Source organism: Schistocerca gregaria, chromosome 7 (assembly GCF_023897955.1).
Source record: "Schistocerca gregaria isolate iqSchGreg1 chromosome 7, iqSchGreg1.2, whole genome shotgun sequence".
Lineage (NCBI taxonomy): Eukaryota > Metazoa > Arthropoda > Insecta > Orthoptera > Acrididae > Schistocerca > Schistocerca gregaria.
Genome location: NC_064926.1, coordinates 427,176,506 through 427,197,968, shown reverse-complemented (window position 1 = coordinate 427,197,968; position 21,463 = coordinate 427,176,506). Strand labels below are relative to the sequence as shown.

At 43.5% G+C, this 21,463-nt stretch overlaps 1 protein-coding gene across 1 annotated transcript in view; it reads left to right on the top strand.

Annotated features, from left to right (window-relative positions):
* Positions 1-21,463, top strand: part of LOC126282040 (bumetanide-sensitive sodium-(potassium)-chloride cotransporter) — a 308,227-nt gene that overhangs the window by 71,014 nt on the left and 215,750 nt on the right. Inside the window, exon 2 of the mRNA XM_049981454.1 lies at positions 17,008-17,269. Within this exon, the coding sequence (XP_049837411.1) occupies positions 17,009-17,269 (261 nt within the window). The 5' untranslated portion in view covers position 17,008. The remainder of the gene's footprint in view (positions 1-17,007; positions 17,270-21,463) is intronic.

Genomic DNA, 21,463 nt, shown 5'->3' with positions numbered 1-21,463 from the left:
ATGGTGTGGCATTGGCGTCGGATGTTGTCTTTCAGCATCCCTAGAGATGTCGGTCGATCACGATACACTTGGGACTTCAGGTAACCCAAAGCCAATAATCGCACGGACTGAGATCTGGGAACCTGGGAGGCCAACATGACAAAAGTGGCGGCTGAGCACGCGATCATCACCAAACGACGCGCGCAAGAGATCTTTCACGCGTCTAGCAATATGGGGTGGTTCTAATAAAACCCCATGTCATTCCAAGCATGTGTGTCAATTTTTACCTCTCTATCTACATTATTCCTAGGTTTATTAAGTTTTCAAATTTATATTGACTTTTTGATCACCTGGTAAATTCCATTGAGGGGTGGAGAGTGGGAGATATAAATTAATCTACGATCTTCGTGCGAGCTGCTATTATTCTTACGGCTTTATGGCCAATATGGCAGCTACATGGCAAGACATTGTCTTTCTTCACGTGTTTTATTTAATGTCAGGTATTTTTCTTCTGAGAGCAGGACAGTTCCATTTAGAGAACATCGTGAAAACAAATGATGATGGCGGTGATGATATGGCGGTGTGGGGGCACAGCTGCAAGGTTATCAGCCACCGTACAACATCTGTGCCCATCTCCTTCTTCTCCTCGCTGTCTATTCATCTTCTCCCTCCCCCTTTTCACTCCTCGTTATCACTCTCACCCCAACAGTAGGCTGGTGGTCCTTACTACGCATGCACCAATCTCTCTTTCCAGACTGTAACTAACATTTGTATCAAACTGGGTTCAAATTGTTCCAAGGTTTATAATGCCCATATACGCACATGTCAAATATATTTCACATATATGTAAGACATTTTACAAGTATTTGTACACATATTTCACCTGTAGCTGTATGTAGTGTCCGCAGCTCTTAGACTAGTGGCTAACGTTGCTGCCTCTGGATCACGGGGTCCCGAGTTCGATTCCCGGCCGGTTTGGAGATTTTCTCTCACTGGGGACTGGGTGTCTGTGTATTCCTCATTTCATCAACACCTGTATTAATAGCGAATTCCGGCCTGCAGTTTCGTTTTGACCCAACTCAAAGTTGATGACGACGTGTCTCCTGTAGTAAGTGCTGCAAAAGGATACGATTTTGCTGGTACATCTAGTAGGGTACGTGACTTCTCAAAAATGGTTCAAATGGCTCTGAGCACTGTGGGACTTAATATCTTAGGTCTTCAGTCCCCTAGAACTTAGAACTACTTAAACCTAACTAACCTAAGGACATCACACACATCCATGCCCGAGGCAGGATTCGAACCTGCGACCGTAGCAGTCCCAAGGTTCCGGACTGCAGCGCTAGAACCGCATGACCACCGCGGCCGGCTATACGTGACTTCTGTCTGTGAAATGTGTTGTTATTAGAGTTAGTAGTAACAAAATAATAAATTAAAACATTATACACGATGCCGCATTTTTCATTCATCTCAACATTTGATATCGTATCTCCTAAACTATGTGCCATACAATGATGTAATTTTTAGATACGTTAAGTGATATATGTGGATACTGTCTGCGAAATGTGTTGTAAATACAGTTAGTACCAAAGGAAAAAAAGTTGAAACGTTTTGCGTGATGCGGAAGTTTTTCACGTGTCTCAGTGTCAAGGTCAAATCTCCTGAGATATGTGTAGGGGAACGATATCATTTTTCTGGTGTATTCAGCAGTATATTACAATAGTGCCTACAAAATCTGTTGCGCATACAGACAGTAGTAAAGAAATAATAAATTAAAGCGTCATTCGTGGTGCGGTAGCATGAACAGTGAAAATGTACTAAGCGATCAAACTTTTTCCCTTTCATCATTTTGTGGGGGTTGTCAGCGAGAAAAAGTTCCTTAAAGTTTTGAAACTATGCGAAAAGTTTGTTGAAAGTCAGTAGGTGCTCTCACTCTCAAATACATAATGAAGAAATCTGGGTTTTCACGTGTTGTGGACTACACTGTTTTGTTACTCCCTCCCCCACCTCCCACCCTCTTTATTAGGTAGGTGGTTCTTGCCTACACAGCTGTTGTTTCCATACAGTAAGTGATATGTGTTTCACGTTTGGTTGAAATCGGTGCAGTGGTTTAGGAGGACACATGGAACATACATACACACATACATAAAGAAACACACACACGCGTACATTCATTTTTATAAAATGTACGGCTGGACATGGACTTAAAATGTTGAAGTGATGGAGAACGTACATGCTTTCGTCTACGAGCGAGTCTACATTGACGATTTTAAAAAGAAAATTATTTGTGTTTATGTGAGGAAAAATTTAGGGTACGACTTATAATATTACATAAACGATGTACTTCACATTCGTAATAACTGCTCCGTAAAAGCGTAATTTGAGAGTAGAAGGTTTAAACGGCTCTGTGAGGAGTGAGATGGTAATGGAGCCGATGGTTTGGTATGCGCTGGGGAATTGCGCTGTGGGGGAGTAGGTGTAGAATACATGGCGCTCGGGATACGGATAACTCGCCCGGAGGTCATTTCAAGGTTATGCGGACGGAAGAAACGCATAGGGTGGGAAAGGAGGCGGCAACCTTGATGGCTAAAGTAGGTTCGATTAGATAGAATGATCACGACAGATTAGTTGTCTGGAAGGGAAAGCTGTGGAGTTGGAGAGGATCTCTGGGAGCTTACTGTCTAGTACTCACGAATTTAAATTGGAGTATCTTAATCTGGTAATGCTGGAGTAGGTTTAATAATGAATAAAAAATAGGAGTGCGGGTAAGTTACTACAAACAGCATAGTGAACGCATTATTGTGGACAAGATAGACACGAAGCCCACGCCTACATGCATGCGTAGTAAGGACCACAAGCCTACTGTTGGGGTGAGAGTGATAACAGATCTCCATGCCACTCTATCCTGTGCAAGCTTCTTCATCTCCCAGTACCTACTGCAGCCTCCATCCTTCTTGATCCGTTTAGTGTATTCATCTCTTGGTCTCCCTCTACGTTTTTTACCCTCCACTCTGCCCTCCAGTATTAAATTCGTGATCCCTTGATGCCTCAGAACATGTCCTACCAACCGATGCCTTCTTCTAGTCAAGTTGTGCCACAAACTCCTCTTCTCCCCAATTCTGTCCAATACCTCCTCATTAGTTATGTGATCTATCCATCTAATCTTCAGCATTCTTCTGTAGCACCACATATCGAAAGCTTCTATTCTCTTATTGTCCAAACTATTTATCGTCCATGTTTCACTTCCATACATGGCTACACTCCATACAAATATTTTCAGAAACAACTTCCTGACACTTAAATCAATACTCGATGTTAACAAATTTCTCTTCTTCAGAAATACTTTCCTTGCCATTGCCAGTCTACATTTTATATCCTCTCTACTTCGACCATCATCAGTTATTTGGCTCCCCAAATAGCAAAACTCCTTTACTACTTTAAGTGTCTCATTTCCTAACCTAATTTCCTCAGCGTCGCCCGACTTAATTCGACCACATTCCATTATCATAGTTTTGCTTTTGTTGATGTTCATTTCATACCCTCCTTTCAAGACACTGTCCATTCCGTTCAACTGCTCTTCCAAGTCCTTTGCTGTCTCTGACAGAATTACAATGTCATCGGCGAACCTCAAAGTTTTTATTTCTTCTCCATGGGTTTTAATACCTACTCCGAATTTTTCTCTTGTTTCCTTTACTGCTTGCTCAATATGCAGACTGAATATCATCGGGAATAGGCTACAACCCTGTCTCGCTCCCTTCCCAACCACTGCTTCCCTTTTTTCATGCCCCTAGACTCTTATAACTGCCATATGGTTTCTGTATGAATTGTAAATAGCCTTTCGCTTCATGTATTTTACCCGTGCTACCTTCAGAATTTGAAAGAGAGTATTCCAGTCTGTCAAAAGCTTTCTCAAACTCCATAAACGCTAGAAACGTAGGTTTGAATGCTAGTAACGTATGTTTGCCTTTCCTTAATCTATCTTCTAAGATAAGTCGTAGGGTCATTACTGCCTCTCGTGTTCCAATATTTCTACTGAATCCAAAATGATCTTCCCCGTGGTCGGCTTCAACCAGTTTTTCCATTCGTCTGTAAAGAATCCGCGTTAGTATTTTGCAGCCGTGACATATTAAACTGACAATTCGGTAATTTTCAGACCTGTCAGCTCCTACTTTCTTTGGAATGGGAATTATTACACTCTTCTTGAAATCTGATGTATTTTCCCTGTCTCATCCATGTTGCATACCAGATGCAAATTTTTGTCTTGGCTGGCTCTCCCAAGACTATTAGTAGTTCTAATGGAAGGTTCTCCACTCCTGGGGCCTTGTTTGACTTAGATCTTTCAGTGCTCTGTCATACTATTCACGCGGTATCATATCTCCCATTTCATCTTCATCTATATCCGCTCCATTTCCATAATATTGTCCTCAGGTACATCGCACTTGTACAGACCCTCTATATACTCTATATACTGCCAAGAGGGAGGTTACCATGAGAAAAAGATTGAATAATCAAAGAAAGGATAACGTTCTACGAGTCGGGGCGTGGAATGTCAGAAGCTTGAACGTGGTAGGGAAACTAGAAAATCTGAAAAGGGAAATGCAAAGGCTCAATCTAGATGTAGTAGGGGTCAGTGAAGTGAAGTGGAAGGAAGACAAGGATTTCTGGTCAGATGAGTATCAGGTAATATCAACAGCAGCAGAAAATGGTATTACAGGTGTAGGATTCGTTATGAATAGGAAGGTAGGGCAGAGGGTGTGTTACTGTGAACAGTACAGTGACTGGGTTGTTCTAATCAGAATCGACAGCAGACCAACACCGACAGCGATAGTTCAGGTATACATGCCGATGTCGCAAGCTGAAGATGAACAGATGGAGAAAGTGTATGAGGATATTGAAAGGGTAATGCAGTATGTAGAGGGGGACGAAAATCTAATAGTCATGGGCGACTAGAATGCAGTTGTAGGGGAAGGAGTAGAAGAAAAGGTTACAGGAGAATATGGGCTTGGGACAAGGAATGAAAGAGGAGAAAGACTAACTGAGTTCTATAACAAGTTTCAGCTAGTAATAGCGAATACCCTGTTCACGAATCACAAGAGCAGGAGGTATACATGGAAAAGGCCGGGAGATACGGGAAGATTTCAATTAGATTACATCATGGTCAGACAGAGATTCCGAAATCAGATATTGGATTGTAAGGCGTACCCAGGAGCAGATATAGACTCAGATCACAATATAGTAGTGATGAAGAGTAGGCTGAAGTTAAAGACATTAGTCAGGAAGAATCAATACGCAAAGAAGTGGGATACGGAAGTTCTAAGGAATGACGAGATACGTTTGAAGTTCTCTACTGCTATAGATACAGCAATAAGGAATAGCGTAGTAAGCAACACAGTTGAAGAGGAATGGACGTCTCTAAAAAGGGCCCTCACAGAAGTTGGGAAGGAAAACATAGGTACAAAGAAGGTAGCTGCGAAGAAACCATGGGTAACAGAAGAAATACTTCAGTTGATTGATGAAAGGAGGAAGTACAAACATGTTCCGGGAAAATCAGGAAAACAGAAATACAAGTCGCTGAGGAATGAAATAAATAGGAAGTGCAGGGAAGCTAAGACGAAATGGCTACAGCAAAAATGTGAAGACATCGAAAAAGATATGATTGTCGGAAGGACAGACTCAGCATACAGGAAAGTCAAAACAACCTTTGCTGACATTAAAAGAAACGGTGGTAACATTAAGAGTGCAACGGGAATTCCACTGTTAAATGCAGAGGAGAGAGCAGATAGGTGGAAAGAATACACTGAAAGCCTCTATGAAGGTGAAAATTTGTCTGATGTGATAGAAGAAGAAACAGGAGTAGATTTAGAAGAGATAGGGGATCCAGTATTAGAATCGGAATTAAAAAGAGCTTTGGAGGACTTACGGTCAAATAAGGCAGAAGGGATAGATAAAATTCCATCAGAATTTCTAAAATCAGTAGGGGAAGTGGCAACAAAATGACTATTCACGTTGGTGTGTAGAATATATGAGTCTGGCGACATACCATCTGACTTTCGGAAAAGCATCATCCACACAATTCCGAAGACGGCAAGAGCTGACAAGTGCGAGAATTATCGCACAATCAGCTTAACAGCTCACGCATCGAAGCTGCTTACAAGAATAATATACGGAAGAATGGAAAAGAAAATTGAGAATGCGCTAGATGACGATCAGTTTGGCTTTAGGAAAAGTAAAGGCACGAGAGAGGCAATTCTGACGTTACGGCTAATAATGGAAGCAAGGCTAAAGAAAAATCAAGACACGTTCATAGGATTTGTCGACCTGGAAAAAGCGTTCGACAATATAAAATGGTGCAAGCTGTTCGAGATTCTGAAAAAAGTAGGGGTAAGCTATAGGGAGAAACGGGTCATATACAATATGTACAACAACCAAGAGGGAATAATAAGAGTGGACGATCAAGAACTAAGTGCTCGTATTAAGAAGGGTGTAAGACAAGGCTGTAGCCTTTCGCCCCTACTCTTCAATCTGTACATCGAGGAAGCAATTATGGAATAAAAGAAAGGTTCAGGAGTGGAATCAAAATACAAGGTAAAAAGATATCAATGATACGATTCGCTGATGACATTGCTATCCTGAGTGAAAGTGAAGAAGAATTAAATGATCTGATGAACGGAATGGTTTGAGAGTAAATCGGAGAAAGATGAAGGTAATGAGAAGTAGTAGAAATCAGAACAGCGAGAAACTTAACATCAGGATTGATGGTCACGAAGTCAATGAAGTTAAGGAATTCTGCTACCTAGGCAGTAAAATAACCAATGACGGACGGAGCAAGGAAGACATCAAAAGCAGACTCGCTATGGCAAAAATGGTATTTCTGGCCAAAAGAAGTCTACTAATATCAAATACCGGCCTTAATTTGAGGCAGAAATTTTTGAGGATGTACGTCTGGAGTACAGCATTGTTTGGAAGTGAAACATGGACTGTGGGAAAACCGAAACAGAAGAGAATCGAAGCATTTGAGATGTGGTGCTATAGACGAATGTTGAAAATTAGGTGGACTGATAAGGTAAGGAATGAGGAGGTTCTACGCAGAATCGGAGAGGAAAGGAATATGTGGAAAACACTGATAAGGAGAAGGGACAGGATGATAGGACATCTGCTAAGACATTAGGGAATGACTTCCATGGCACTAGAGGGAGCTGTAGAGGGCAAAAACTGTAGAGGAAGACAGAGATTGGAATACGTCAAGCAAATAATTGAGGACGTAGGTTGCAAGTGCTACTCTGAGATGAAGAGGTTAGCACAGGAAAGGAATTCGTGGCGGGCCGCATCAAACCAGTCAGTAGACTGATGACAATAAAAAAAATATACTCGTTCCACCTTTCTGCTTTCCCTTCTTTGCTTATAACTGAGTTTCCATCGGAGATCTTGATATTCATAGAAGTGGTTCTCTTTTCTGCAAGGGTCTCTTTAATTTTCCTGTAGGCAGTATCTAACTTACCCCTAGTGAGATAAGCCTCTACATCCTTACATTTGTCCTCTAGCCATCCCTGCTTAGCCATTTTGCTCTTCCTGTCGACGTCATTTTTGAGACGTTTGTATTCCTTTTTGCCTGCTTCACTTACTGCATTTTTATATTTTCTCCTTTCATCAATTAAATTCAGTATATCTTCTGTCACCCAAGGATTTCTACTAGCCCTCGTCTTTTTGACACCTTACAGCCTTATATTCGGAGGAGCCAGTTACACGTTTCCCGTCCATCCGTCACGATACAGACTTCCGCGTCCTTTTCCAAGACAGTGCCAGCTTAATCAGGAGTAGCTCGTTCAAAAAGGCGGTAGCTGGGTCTCTCTGATGTGCTTCTACAACAACTTCATATGTTTGAACAGTAATCCTCCATGTTGTCCTTCCATGAATTAAAAGTCACCATTTTTTTTATCCACGTCTAATTTTATCTTATGTACGAAGTCATAGCAGTTATATCATAACTGGAGTGTGTATTGTGTGTTGAGATACAAAGCGAACGGAGAGAGGAGAGATAATAAATCTCCTTACAGCTGTTTCTGCAGCAAATGACGTAACTGTGAAACCAAACTGACGTCCTAACCAGTGGCCTTGGTCCTTGACATGTTACTGTGTACATTTGCTCCGTCCTACTTCTGCTAACGCTGACAGGTACTACCAGTCGCTGTTGACGACCGCCCATCGCGGTGAGTCAGCCAAGGTTCAAGTGACCCACTGATACGAGCAGCGCTAAAAACACAGTTTTGTAGCCTCAGTACTGCAACACATCACGGTGCCAAAGAGAAAAAGTTAAGTTTGAAACATCGGAAGAAGGTACAACAGACAAGTATTTGAAATGTAGTAACATGAAAAATGAAATGTAACGACGAAGGAAGGCACAGAGTGAAAAGTAGTTAGGTTGTAATGTATTGTGACGAAGCCTGTGCGGAAATTGTACTCGGCGTATGCATACGCTCACTGGACCTGTCCAGGGTATCCACGAGCACTGATTTACAGTCGCTTTACTACAACGTGACCTTAGTGTGTCGTAAATGACATAGCTCACTCACGATCGATGAACTGAAGTTTAATAGTTATTATTGCTCACAAAATTATTTTTAAGATAGTGCTCAGACACTTCTCAAGCAAACTTAAAGCTCTAATCGTAGCTTCGTGATCTAAGTAAAATTTAAAATAGGTTAATTATGATAAGAAGAACATAAAAAATAAAATAACACACAAATTCATTTATACTTACCACCTTTTCTGTGCCTGAACTTTCTTCTCGGCAGATATTTCGTGTACTGTAGGGTTGAGAAAATTTTGATGGCAGTTTTTGCTTCTAACGTCAGTAAAGTAAATATTCACAGTTTTTACACTTTTTTGGTTCACTTAGATGTCGAAGTATTTACAAAAAACAATCTTCATTACACATATAACACAATCTTCTTCACACGTACTCTATTAATTCTAGGTTAGGAACTACCTGGTATTCCTTGCAGCTATTTCAGCGCCCGCTTTTATTTAACTTCGTGGACTTGCATGACACTTTTCATATTCTGAGCAATCATTTCTTTCCAACACATTGTAAGTCACGCAAGAATAAAACTGGTTCCTCCAGACAACTTCAGACTATTTCTCTACTGTTCCACATTCGGACAGCACGCGGGAAAAACGAACACTTAAATCTTTCTGTATGAGCTCTGATTCATCTAACTTTATTACAAAGATAATTTCTCCGTGTGTAGGTGGGCATCAACAAAATATTTTTGTAGTTGGAGGACAAAGATGGTGATTGAAATTTTGTGAAAAGAAGTCGCTACAACGAAAAATGTCTTTGTTTTAATGATTGCCACCTCAATTCGCGTACAATATCCCTGACACTCTCTCCCCTATTTCGCGATAATACAAAACGAACAGCCCTTCTTTTAAGAACTCTTTAATGCATAGAAGTACCCCAGAAGAGGACGGACAAGCGTAGGGTAGGCGGTCTCTCTAGTAGACCTGTTGCATCTTTTAAGAGCTTTGCTAAGAAAACGCAGCCTTTGGCTCTCACAACGCTATCTACCTTATCGTTGCAGTATAAGTTGTTCATAATCCCTAGGTATTTAGGTCAGTTGTTATTTTAACGTGTAACCGTCAATTGCTGCTTTTCATGTCATACAGATATATTCTGGAGCATTTTGCAATTGGTTTTTATCTTCTGTTGATTTCGCCAGACAGTAAACGACACCATCGTCTGCAAATCATCTACGAAGGCTGCTCAGATTCTTTCCTAAAATGTTTATGTAGATTAGGAACAGCATATGACCTATAACACTTCCTTGGGAGAATGTCATATATCACCTCAGCTTCACTCGATGACTTTCCGTCAGTTACTACGAACTAGGACATTTCTCACAAGATGATAATTAAATTACTATCTACGTCGGTGTTAATAATTTCACTGGGATAAGAAGCTTCTTTTGGACATGTTTTCTGCTCCGTTGAGCGCTAACTTGAAAAATATGCTTGTGTGTTACATTTTCCTTAGCATGATCTATTTTGTTTGTGCTGCATAACGTGTTTGAGTCTTCCATTGCCACCGAGAAACCTAGTTTACTTACACTATTACCACTTTTTCAACACTGGATCCTATCGATATAGCTCTTACGTCAGCAAAGCTCTAACAGTCCTTCGGCGAGTGTCTGTCTTGTCAATAAGTTATTGCTATTAGTACACTACTGGCCATTAAAATTGCTACACCAAGAAGAAATGCAGATGATAAACGGGTATTCATTTGACAAATATTTTATACTAGAACTGACATGTGATTACATATTCACGCAATTTGGATGCATAGGTCCTGAGAAATCAGTACCCAGAACAACCACCTCTGGCCGTGAGTCAAACAGGGCTTGGATGGTGTGTACAGGTACAGTTGTCCATGGAGCTTCAACACGATACCACAGTTCATCAAGAGTAGTGACTGGCGTATTGTGACGAGCCAGTTGTTCGGCCACCATTGACCAGACGTTTTCAATTGGTGAGAGATCTAGAGAATGTGCTGGCCAGGGAAGCAGTCGAACATTTTCTGTGTCCTTCTGGACAGGCCCGTACAGGAACTGCAACATGCGGTCTTGCATTATCCTGCTGAAATGCAGGGATCGAATGAGGGGAAGAGCCACGAGTTTTAACACATCTGAAATGTAACGTCCACTGTTCAAAGTGCCGTCAATGCGAACAAGAGGTGGCCGAGACGTGTAACCAATGGCACCCCATACCACCACGCCGGGTGATACGCCAGTATGGCGATGACGAATACACGCTTCCAATGTGCGTTCACCGCGATGTCGCCAAACACGGTTGCGACCATCATGATGCTGTAAACAGAACCTGGGTTCATCCGAAAAAAATGACGTTTTGCCATTCGTGCACCCAGGTTCGTCGTTGAGTACACCATCGCAGGCGCTCCCGTCTGTGATGCAGCGTCAAGGGTAACCGCAGTCATGGTCTCCGAGCTGATAGTTCATGCTGCTGCAAACGTCGTCGAACTGTTCGTGCAGATGGTTGTTGTCTTGCAAATGTCCCCATGTGTTGACTCAGGGATCGAGACGTGGCTGCACAATCCGTTACAGCCATGGGGATAAGATGCCTGTCATCTCGACTGCTAGTGATACGAGGCCGTTGGGATCCAGCGTAGCATTCCGTATTACCCTCCTGAACCCACCGATTCCGTATTCTGCTAACAGTCATTGGATCTCGACCAACGCGAACAGCAATGTCGCGAAACGATAAACCGCAATCGCGATAGGCTACACTCCGACCCATTTCAAAGTCGGAAACGTGATGGCACGCATTTCTCTACCTTACACGAGGCATCACAACAACGTTTCACCAGGCAACGCCGGTCAACTGCTGTTTGTGTATGAACTATCGGTTGGAAACTTTCCTTATGGCAGCACGTTGAAGGTGTCGCCACCGGCGCCAACCTTGTGTAAATGCTCTGAAAAGCTAATCATTTGCATATCACAGCATCTTCTTCCTGTCGGTTAAATTTCGCGCCTGTAGCACGTAATCTTCGTGGAGTAGCAATTTTAATGGCCAGTAGTGTATATGTTAATAACTAAGCCTGCAAACTCTGTCTCGTTTATCCTGGTTTACAAATTTATTTGCTCTTCCTAAAAGCTCGTTTCTAAACAAACGCTTGGAAGATACCCCTGCAAAGCGACTTTTGGGACGTCATGGTTTATGAAGGCCACTCTTTTAAGAGGAGGACAAAAAAAGATGAGAATAGTCATATGACAGCCTCTTGACTAACAGACCATTGGAGACGAAATAGAAGCCAACATTGGACAACAATGGACGACAAAATAAGACGTAGTCTTGTAGGGAAACGAGATCCAATTTTTCTTTATTTCTGTTTACTTTGCCTATTACGATTTGAAATATTGATTTCTCTTATCTTAGGTTGATAGGATGTAGCTCGTGTTTATCAATCAGCTGTTCTCCAGAATATTTCTGGTGTCCTAGACAGACCACGGCTGTGTTCATAGTTCAGCAATTTTCAGAATTGTTTACAACTGCGACAGGAATGTTGTTGTTTCAGAACGATAATTCCTTTTTCATTACTTTTGTGGGGGAGAGGTGTGCTTATCCCAGTAGGAACTGCGGTGAAGCGACGGGAGTACCGCACAGACGATTCACTTACATGTAAAAGTTTGTGCCGAATAATTCAGACATTGACGGAAAGATAGAAAATTTTTGCGACTGGGGAAAAAATATGACAAAGAGTGTCCGACAGGGTCGTATTTTTGGTCATTTCCTTAGTTATATATGTGGATGATCTTCAGTTTAACATTCAGCAAGAAAAATTGGTACTTTTTGATCACGTTGCTAGTGTTGTAATAAATCCCATTAGAAAGAAAGCAACGGAAAAGTTGGTAGATGATAATTTCCTAAGAATTATTAAGTAGTCCTCTGAAGATAAATTCCCCTTAATTATGAAATAAAAACACGCTACATTCAGTTCTACACAACAAATAGTAACACCACATGAGTAGGTGTCATTGAGTATGGTGGCATGCTCAAAATTTTTCGGTGTACGTATTGATGACAACATGAACTTGTAGAAGCATATTACTAACCTTCTCAAACAGTGAAGTTCAGCCACTTCTGCTCTCCGCATAACTGTTAATCTTGCAAACAAATGTGTCAACCTACTGACATATTTTGCTAATTTCTATTCGATAATGGCGGACGGGGCATGAAAGCGAACAACAAGCTAAATACGTGATGTTCACCCGCGGATGTTGTGTAACACCTCTACAAGGAGCTAGACATTTTCACTACGCCTTCACAATTCTTGTTTGGTTTGTGGAACGCTCAGCTGCGCGGTCATCAGCGCCCGTAAAAAGTTACAATTTTTTTACAGTGCAATCTATTCACTGATAAAATGATGAGGGCAACATAAACACCGAGTCCCTGGGCAAAGAAAATCCCCTACCCGGGAGAGAATCGAACCGGAACCCCATGATCCAGAGGCAGGAACGCTAGCCACTAGACAACGAGGGCCTTCACAGTACATTTATTCGCTAATCAAATTCGTCATTTATAATCCATCACAACTTAAGAAGTACAGTGATATACATACCTACAACTCTAAAGGGAAAAGTGACCTTCATTACCCACGCACAAAGCTATCAGTGGCTCAGAGGCGTGTTCAATATGCAGCAACAAAAAATTTTGATCGCTTTCCCAATAACATAAAATGTCTAACAGGGAGCGAAGCAAGTTTTAAATCTAATTCAAAATCATATCTCCCGTGGTTGGCATCGTTGAAGTGGATGACTTTGTTTGATTGATTTCCCATCAATTGATACCATACAAGTGAATCATCCACTAAAATAATTTCTCTGTACTTCTGGTTTCTTCCACTGCTCACTTTACATTCACATCCTCCTAGTCCACAATTATTTATGTTAGACCATGTTCAATAAACTCAAAGCACGTAGATACTTCCCAGAAAACAGCAGTTCGTGTGAGATTCGACTCATCTGTATGGTCAACTTCTAACACAAAATCTTGCCTCTTCTATTCATATCACGGGCAACTGACGGATTTATCTATCGTAACCTGTTTACACGCATTCATATGCAGCAATACACCACGCTTGTTTATGGTGTAGGTATTGATGAAACTTGAATAACACGGTGTTCAACATCATGCATCCTCAGGTGCTTTCCTGCTTCGTTAAGATGTTGTAAATACGTCGAATCGTACGATTTACCTCAGTTCCACTGCCACTCAACCAAACCCAGTTTTGCAACTCGTTGCTTTCTCTATATTTTGTAGAAACATTGTAGACACTGCCCTCAGGCATCCTATATGTCGCTGTTATATATATTACGGAGATATCTGTCGGTAGAGCCCTGCAAAAATTAACAGTGAATCTAGAGGGGACTTTCTTAATGCTCCTGTTTGCCGGAGAAGCACAACCTCGTGCAAACCAGAAAGGTTAACACACACTGCAAAAAAAAAGTGCCTGCGTTCCCACAAACAGCTTTGCTATACCGCTCTATAGGTCAAGGACTTGTAAACACTTATGACCGCTTGCCTAAGAAGGCCATATACGTCGTTCAGGGCACTGATCGTGAAGTTCCAGACCCTTAAAACGTCACTACAGGAGCCGTTCCATCAGTTCTGTTGAGCTAACTTCGGCTTTCTGATACTTCATAGCACCTCGCCATACCCACACCCTGGTATCGGATCACCACATTGTTTACCGTGATTCGCCACTCCACATAACGTTTTTCCACTCTTCAATTATCTAGTGTTAACGCTCCTTACACCGAGCGAGGCGTCGTTTGGTATTTACTGGCGTGATGTGTGGCTTATGAGCAGCCGCTCGACCATGAAATCCAAGTTTTCTCACCTCCCGCCTAACTGTCATAGTACTTGCAGTGGGTCCTGGTGCAGTTCGGAATTACTGTGTGATGGTCTGGACTGATGTTTGCCTATTACACATTACGACCCTCTTCAACTGTCAGAGGAATCTCTCAGTGAACAGACGAGGTCGGCCTGTACGCTAATGTGCTATACGTGTCCCTTCACGTTTCCACTTCACTATCACATCGGAAACAGTACACTAGGGATGTTTAGGAGCATGGAAATCTCACGTACAGACATATGACCACATTCGGGGTCCGTGAGTTCCACGGAGCGCCCCATCTGCTCTCTCACGATGTCTAATGACTACTGAGGTCGCTGATACGGAGTACCTGGCAGTAGGTGACAGAACAATGCACCCAATATGAAAAGGTATGTTTTTGGGGGTGTCCGGGTAATTCAGATCACATAGTTTTGATACGGGCAAGTCTTCAGGCCCAGATTGTATACCGATTAGGTTCCTTTCAGATCACGCTGATACAATAGCTCCCTACTTAGCAATCATATACAACCGCTCTCTCACCGATACATCTGTACCTACCGATTGGAAAATTACGCAGGTCGCACCAGTGTTTAAGAAGGGTAGTAGGAGTAATCCATCGAACTGCAGACCTATATCATTGACGTCGGTTTGCAGTAGGGTTTTAGAGCATATACTGTATTCAAACATTATGAATCACCTCGAAGGGAACGATCTATTGATACGTAATCAGCATGGTTTCTGAAAACATCTTTCTCGTGCAACGCAGCTAGCTCTTTATTCGCACGAAGTAATGGCCGCTATCGACAGGGGATCTCAATTGATTCCGTATTTCTAGATTTCCGGAAAGCTTTCGACACCTTTCCTCACAAGCGACTTCTAATCAAGCTGTGGGCCTATGGGGTATCGTCTCAGTTATGCGACTAGATTCCTGATTTCCTGTCAGGAAGGCCGCAGTTCATAGTAATAGACGGCAAATCATCGAGTAAAACTGAAGTGATATGAAGTCCTGGGACCTCTGCTGTTCCTGATCTATACAAATGACCTGGGTGACAATTTGAGCAGTTCTCTTAGGTTGTTCGCAGATGATGCTGTAATTTACCGTCTAGTAAGGTCATCCGAAGACCAGTATCAGTTGCCAAGCGATTTAGAAAAGATTGCTGTATGGTGTGTCAGGTGGCAGTTGACGCTAAATAACGAAAAGTGTGAGATGATCCACATGAATTCCAAAAGAAATCCGTTGGAATTCGATTACTCGATAAATAGTACAATTCTCAAGGCTGTCAATTCAACTAAGTACCTGGGTGTTAAAATTACGAACAACTTCAGTTGGAAGGACCACATAGATAATATTGTCGGGAAGGCGAGCCAAAGGTTGCGTTTCATTGGCAGGACACTTAGAAGATGCAACAAGTCCACTAAAGAGACAGCTTACACTACATTCGTTCGCCCTGTGCTAGAATATTGCTGCGCAGTGTGGGATCCTTACCAGGTGGGATTGACGGAGGACATCGAAAGGGTGCAAAAAACGGCAGCTCGTTTTGTATTATCACGTGATAGGGGAGAGAGTGTGGCCAATATGATTTGCGAGTTGGGATGGAAGTCATTAAAGCAGAGACGTTTTTCGTCGTGGCGAGATCTATTTACGAAATTTCAGTCACCAACTTTCTCTTCCGAATGCGAAAATATTTTGTTGAGCCCAACCTACATAGGTAGGAATGATTATCAAAATAAAATAAGAGAAATCAGAGCTCGAACAGAAAGGTTTAGGCGTTCGTTTTTCTCGCGCGCTGTTCGAGAGTGGAATGGTAGAGAGATAGTATGATTGTGCTTCGATGAACCCTCTGCCAAGCACTTAAATGTGAATTGCAGAGTAATCATGTAGATGTAGATGTGCAGTGGCCGAAGTTTAGAGAATGAATAAACAATGTAGCACCAGCCTTTCACCAGCCTTTTACATGATGGAATAACTTCCTTGCGAAAATGCGTACAAGCAAAACAGTTGCACATTAAGGATAAACCGAACGACGTTACACTGATTTTATCGGGCTGGTATTAGAGAATTTTGAGGCTGCGATCGTCACCCGCCCCGGGCAGGCACAAGTGTTAAAGCTACAGCTTCTGGGATGGGGTGGTATGCCGGCTCGGTAACGAATCCGCACAGTGACTGAACGACGAGCGCTCCTGTGTGCCGGCCACCGTGGCTGTGGTTTTTAGGCGGTTTACCACATCCCGCTAGGTGCATACTGGGCTGGTTCCCATATTCCGCCTCAGATACACGTAATGCAAACATAACGTTGCACGCATAATTTACTCTGTACGCTGACACATTGGGTTCAGTGCTTCAGCCCTTGTGGTGAAAAGAATACTGATGACCTTAGCTGTCTGGCCTCAATAAAACACTTATGCAACACCAGCATCTAATCCTAATTAGTAGTGTACATACCGTGGCAACGCCGGGTACTCAGCTAGTATTTAAATAAGGTTAGTGGCCTGGAAGTTTCCATATACCAGGGAACAGACTTTTTGCTGTATTCTCAACGTCGCAGCTGTGAGCACTTTAGATTTACACCCAGCGTTCCACTGGAGACAAATGAATGCATTGAGATGTGTCGGTGTTTCAGAATGGAGAACCGGTTTAGCGTGCGGAGAGTGGAAGGCATGGAGGAGGGCAGAGTCGGCGGGGGCGGCGGGGGCGCCACGGACGTGTTCACGGCGACGTCGACGACGTGCCTGGTGACGGAGCCGCGCCGCCGCTCGTCGCTGCAGCAGCTGACGCTGGAGGCGCTGCCCCGCCTCGACAACTACCGCCAGTGGGGCTTGAAGCGGCCGTCGCTGGGGGCCCTGCACGGCGAGACGGCGCTCGCCGCCACCGCCGAGGAGCAGGTGCGTCTCCACACATGCCACTCAGCGCTGCCGCCTGCTTTCACACACTCTACTGAGAGATGATTTCAGTGCAAATGTTCTCTTTCCGGATGAGGCTTCATTCCAACGTGATCAAATTGTAAATTTTTACAATCAACATGTGTGGGCTGACGAGAATCCGCACGCAATTGTGCAGTCACGTCATCAACACAGATTTTCTGTGAACGCTTGGGCTGGCATTGTTGGTGATGTCTTGATTGGGCCCTATGTTCTTCCACCTATGCTCAATGGAGCACGTTATCATGATTTCATACGGGATACTCTGCCTGTGGTGCTAGAACATGTGCCATTACAAGTAAGACACAACATGTGGTTCATGCACGATGGAGCTCCTGCACATTTCAGTCGAAGTGTTCGTACGCTTCTCAACAACAGATTCGGTGACCGATGGATTGGTAGAGGCGGACAAATTCCATGGCCTCCATGCTCTCCTGACCACAACCCTCTTGACTTTCATTTATGGGGGCATTTGAAAGCTCTTGTCTACGTAAGCACGGTACCAAATGTAGACTCTTCGTGCTCGTATTGTGGACGGCTGTGGTAGAATACGCCATTCTCCAGGGCTGCATCAGCGCATCAGGGATTCCATGCGACGGAGGGTGGATGCATGCATCCTCGCTAACGGAGGACATTTTGAACATTTCCTGTAACAAAGTGTTTGAAGTCACGCTGGTACGATCTGTTGCTGTGTGTTTCCATTCCAAGATTAATGTGATTTGAAAAGAAGTAATAAAATGAGTTCTAACCTGGAAAGTAAGCGTTTCCGGACACATGTCCACATATTTTCTTTCTTTGTGTGTGAGGAATATTTCCTGAAAGTTTGGCCGTACCTTTTTGTAACACCCTGTATATTGCTACGAAAAGAGCCCTGAAATACTTTTTATGGATGCTGTGCTGTGACTTTCTTTGGATCATTAATTTTCAAGAAAACAAAATATATTATATTATTATTCTGGATCTGGTTTTCTATAAAAGGAACATTGTTTCGTTACTGTAACTCGCTATAATGCTCAACATATCTTCCTTACTTTACAGTTATTGAAAAGGGTACTGAAAATTATTTCGCTATCAATACTGATGTTACAGTACGCAATGTTTGTTCAACATCAAAATTTTGCAGTGGATTCTTGTTAACATTAGAACACCAATGAGTAGCAGGACTATCACGAGAACATGAGACTATTATCAGAGAAAAAAATGTTTTTGCTCTAATATTTGCCCGACTAGAACTACGTGCAGCAAGATTTCTTTTATGTCATGAAGGTAAATTATATATATACTAAGATGGTATCCGTTCTTTCGGACATGTCCGAAAGGACAGATACCATCTTAGTATATACACTCCTGGAAATTGAAATAAGAACACCGTGAATTCATTGTCCCAGGAAGGGGAAACTTTATTGACACATTCCTGGGGTCAGATATATCACATGATCACACTGACAGAACCACAGGCACATAGACACAGGCAACAGAGCATGCAAAATGTCGGCACTAGTACAGTGTATATCCACCTTTCGCAGCAATGCAGGCTGCTATTCTCCCATGGAGACGATCGTAGAGATGCTGGATGTAGTCCTGTGGAACGGCTTGCCATGCCATTTCCACCTGGCGCCTCAGTTGGACCAGCGTTCGTGCTGGACGTGCAAACCGCGAGAGACGACGCTTCATCCAGTCTCAAACATGCTCAATAGGGGACAGATCCGGAGATCTTGCTGGCCAGGGTAGTTGACTTACACCTTCTAGAGCACGTTGGGTGGCACGGGATACACGCGGACGTGCATTGTCCTGTTGGAACAGCAAGTTCCCTTGCCGGTCTAGGAATGGTAGAACAATGGGTTCGATGACGGTTTGGATGTACCGTGCACTATTCAGTGTCCAATCGGCGATCACCAGAGGTGTACGGCCAGTGTAGGAGATCGCTCCCCACACCATGATGCCGGGTGTTGGCCCTGTGTGCCTCGGTCGCATGCAGTCCTGATTGTGGCGCTCACCTGCACGGCGCCAAACACGCATACGACAATCATTGGCACCTAGGCAGAAGCGACTCTCATCGCTGAAGACGACACGTCTCCATTCGTCCCTCCATTCACGCCCGTCGCGACACCACTGGAAGTGGGCTGCACGATGTTGGGGCGTGAGCGGAAGACGGCCTAACAGTGTGCGAGACCGTAGCCCAGCTTTATGGAGACGGTTGCGAATGGTCCTCGCCGATACCTCAGGAGCAACAGTGTCCCTAATTTGCTGGGAAGTGGCGGTGCGGTCCCCTACGGCTCTGCGTAGGATCCTACGGTCTTGGCGTGCATCCGTGCGCCGCTGCGGTCCGGTCCCAGGTCGACGGGCACGTGCACCTTCCGCCGACCACTGGCGACAACATCGATGTACTGTGGAGACCTCACGCCCCACGTGTTGAGCAATTCGGCAGTACGTCAACCCGGCCTCCCGCATGCCCACTATACGCCCTCGCTCAAAGTCCGTCAACTGCACATACAGTTCACGTCCACGCTGTCGCGGCATGCTACCAGTGTTAAAGACTGCGATGGAGCTCCGTATGCCACAGAAAACTGGCTGACACTGACGGCGGCAGTGCACAAATGCTGCGCAGCTAGCGCCATTCGACGGCCAACACCGCGGTTCCTGGTGTGTCCGCTGTGCCGTGCGTGTGATCATTGCTTGTACAGCCCTCTCGCAGTGTCCGGAGCAAGTATGGTGGGTCTGACACACCGGTGTCAATGTGTTCTTTTTTCCATTTCCAGGAGTGTATATAGTTAAGGCTCACCGGCCACTTGACCATCTTCTTCTTCTGTGCGAATGCACAAACAGTGCCCGAACTCTTACAGGAATCGGCAACACGCCGCGAGTAATGAGTATAATAGGCGGGGGCACTACGAATGTACTGCGGGACAATACGTTGAGAATGTGGGTTTCGTGGGGGGCGGGGGTGGGGGGGGGGGGGTGCCAGAGATAAATCCCTGCAGTCGCGCTATCCCCTGTGCCCCGGGTTCGAGTCTCAGTCGGGGCACACATTTTCATCTGTCCCCGTTGGCGTATGTCAACGCCTGTAAGCAGCTAAGGCTGTTCATTTCATTGTGAGGTAAATTACATTTTTGCACTGTAAATAATTTATCATCCGCAGCCCCCCGTCCACCTGTAAAACACATCATACAATCTGCTGCTCTGCTCTCCAATCCCGAAAGCTGAAAGAAACAATTTTAGTTCCCTATCACCTGCCCGCTTCTCTGCGGTATGTTTGGTTTAATTTAATGCAGTTTGAATGCGCCGCGGCAGCGGTTCGTTCGTTCGTAGCGCAGCTCAGCACCACGAATAATATTTAAATAGCTGAAAATGTCTTAAAAGGATGGAATGAAATACCAGGCAAGCTTATTACAAATCATAATGCAAGTTTTCACTAAGTAACTCTATTCAAAACATTTAGACAGATTAAATTCTTACACACCTTTACAAATCAATGCCTAATGGCGTCCTCCTCCCAATCTTGACAAAAGAATGCTACACAAGCATACAATATGGCGTCACAGGCTCTTCCTCCTCACCTAACTCCAAAAAGACGACAGAGAAATTAATGATCGGTCACTACTATTTATACTCTTTTTGGCATATTCTCATCTTTATTTGATATTTAATAAGTATCATCTGTGGCGGTTTCAGTACTCGCCGCCACAGATATTATCTTTAAAAAAATCGGTACATAATTCTATACAAGTATTAAACATGACACATAGAGGTTTCTCTTTATTGCATAAAGTTCACACAATCATTGTCCACACTATTACAACCATCCCGTTCAATTATTCTTTTCTCTCTTTTTTTTTACCACATCTAATATGTGTTTTGCCAGGAGACTTACAACATACAGAGGGGTCCATAAAAATGTAGACACTTTTTGATAGTCAGTGTTAGTGGAACAAAATGACATACCGTTACAATTCTTGCACGGGGGAACATTATTTTGTGTGTACAAAGTTACCCCCATTAGAATCCAAACAACACCGATGCCGGCGAGCTGCTAACCGAACCGTGGCTATCAGTGGTACCGGTATCACAGCCGCACAGGACGTCTCGGTGGTTTCTCGTAGCTCTGTTGGTTCTGTTGGTAAGTTTCCTTTTTCAAGGTCCCCCATAACTAGAAGTTGA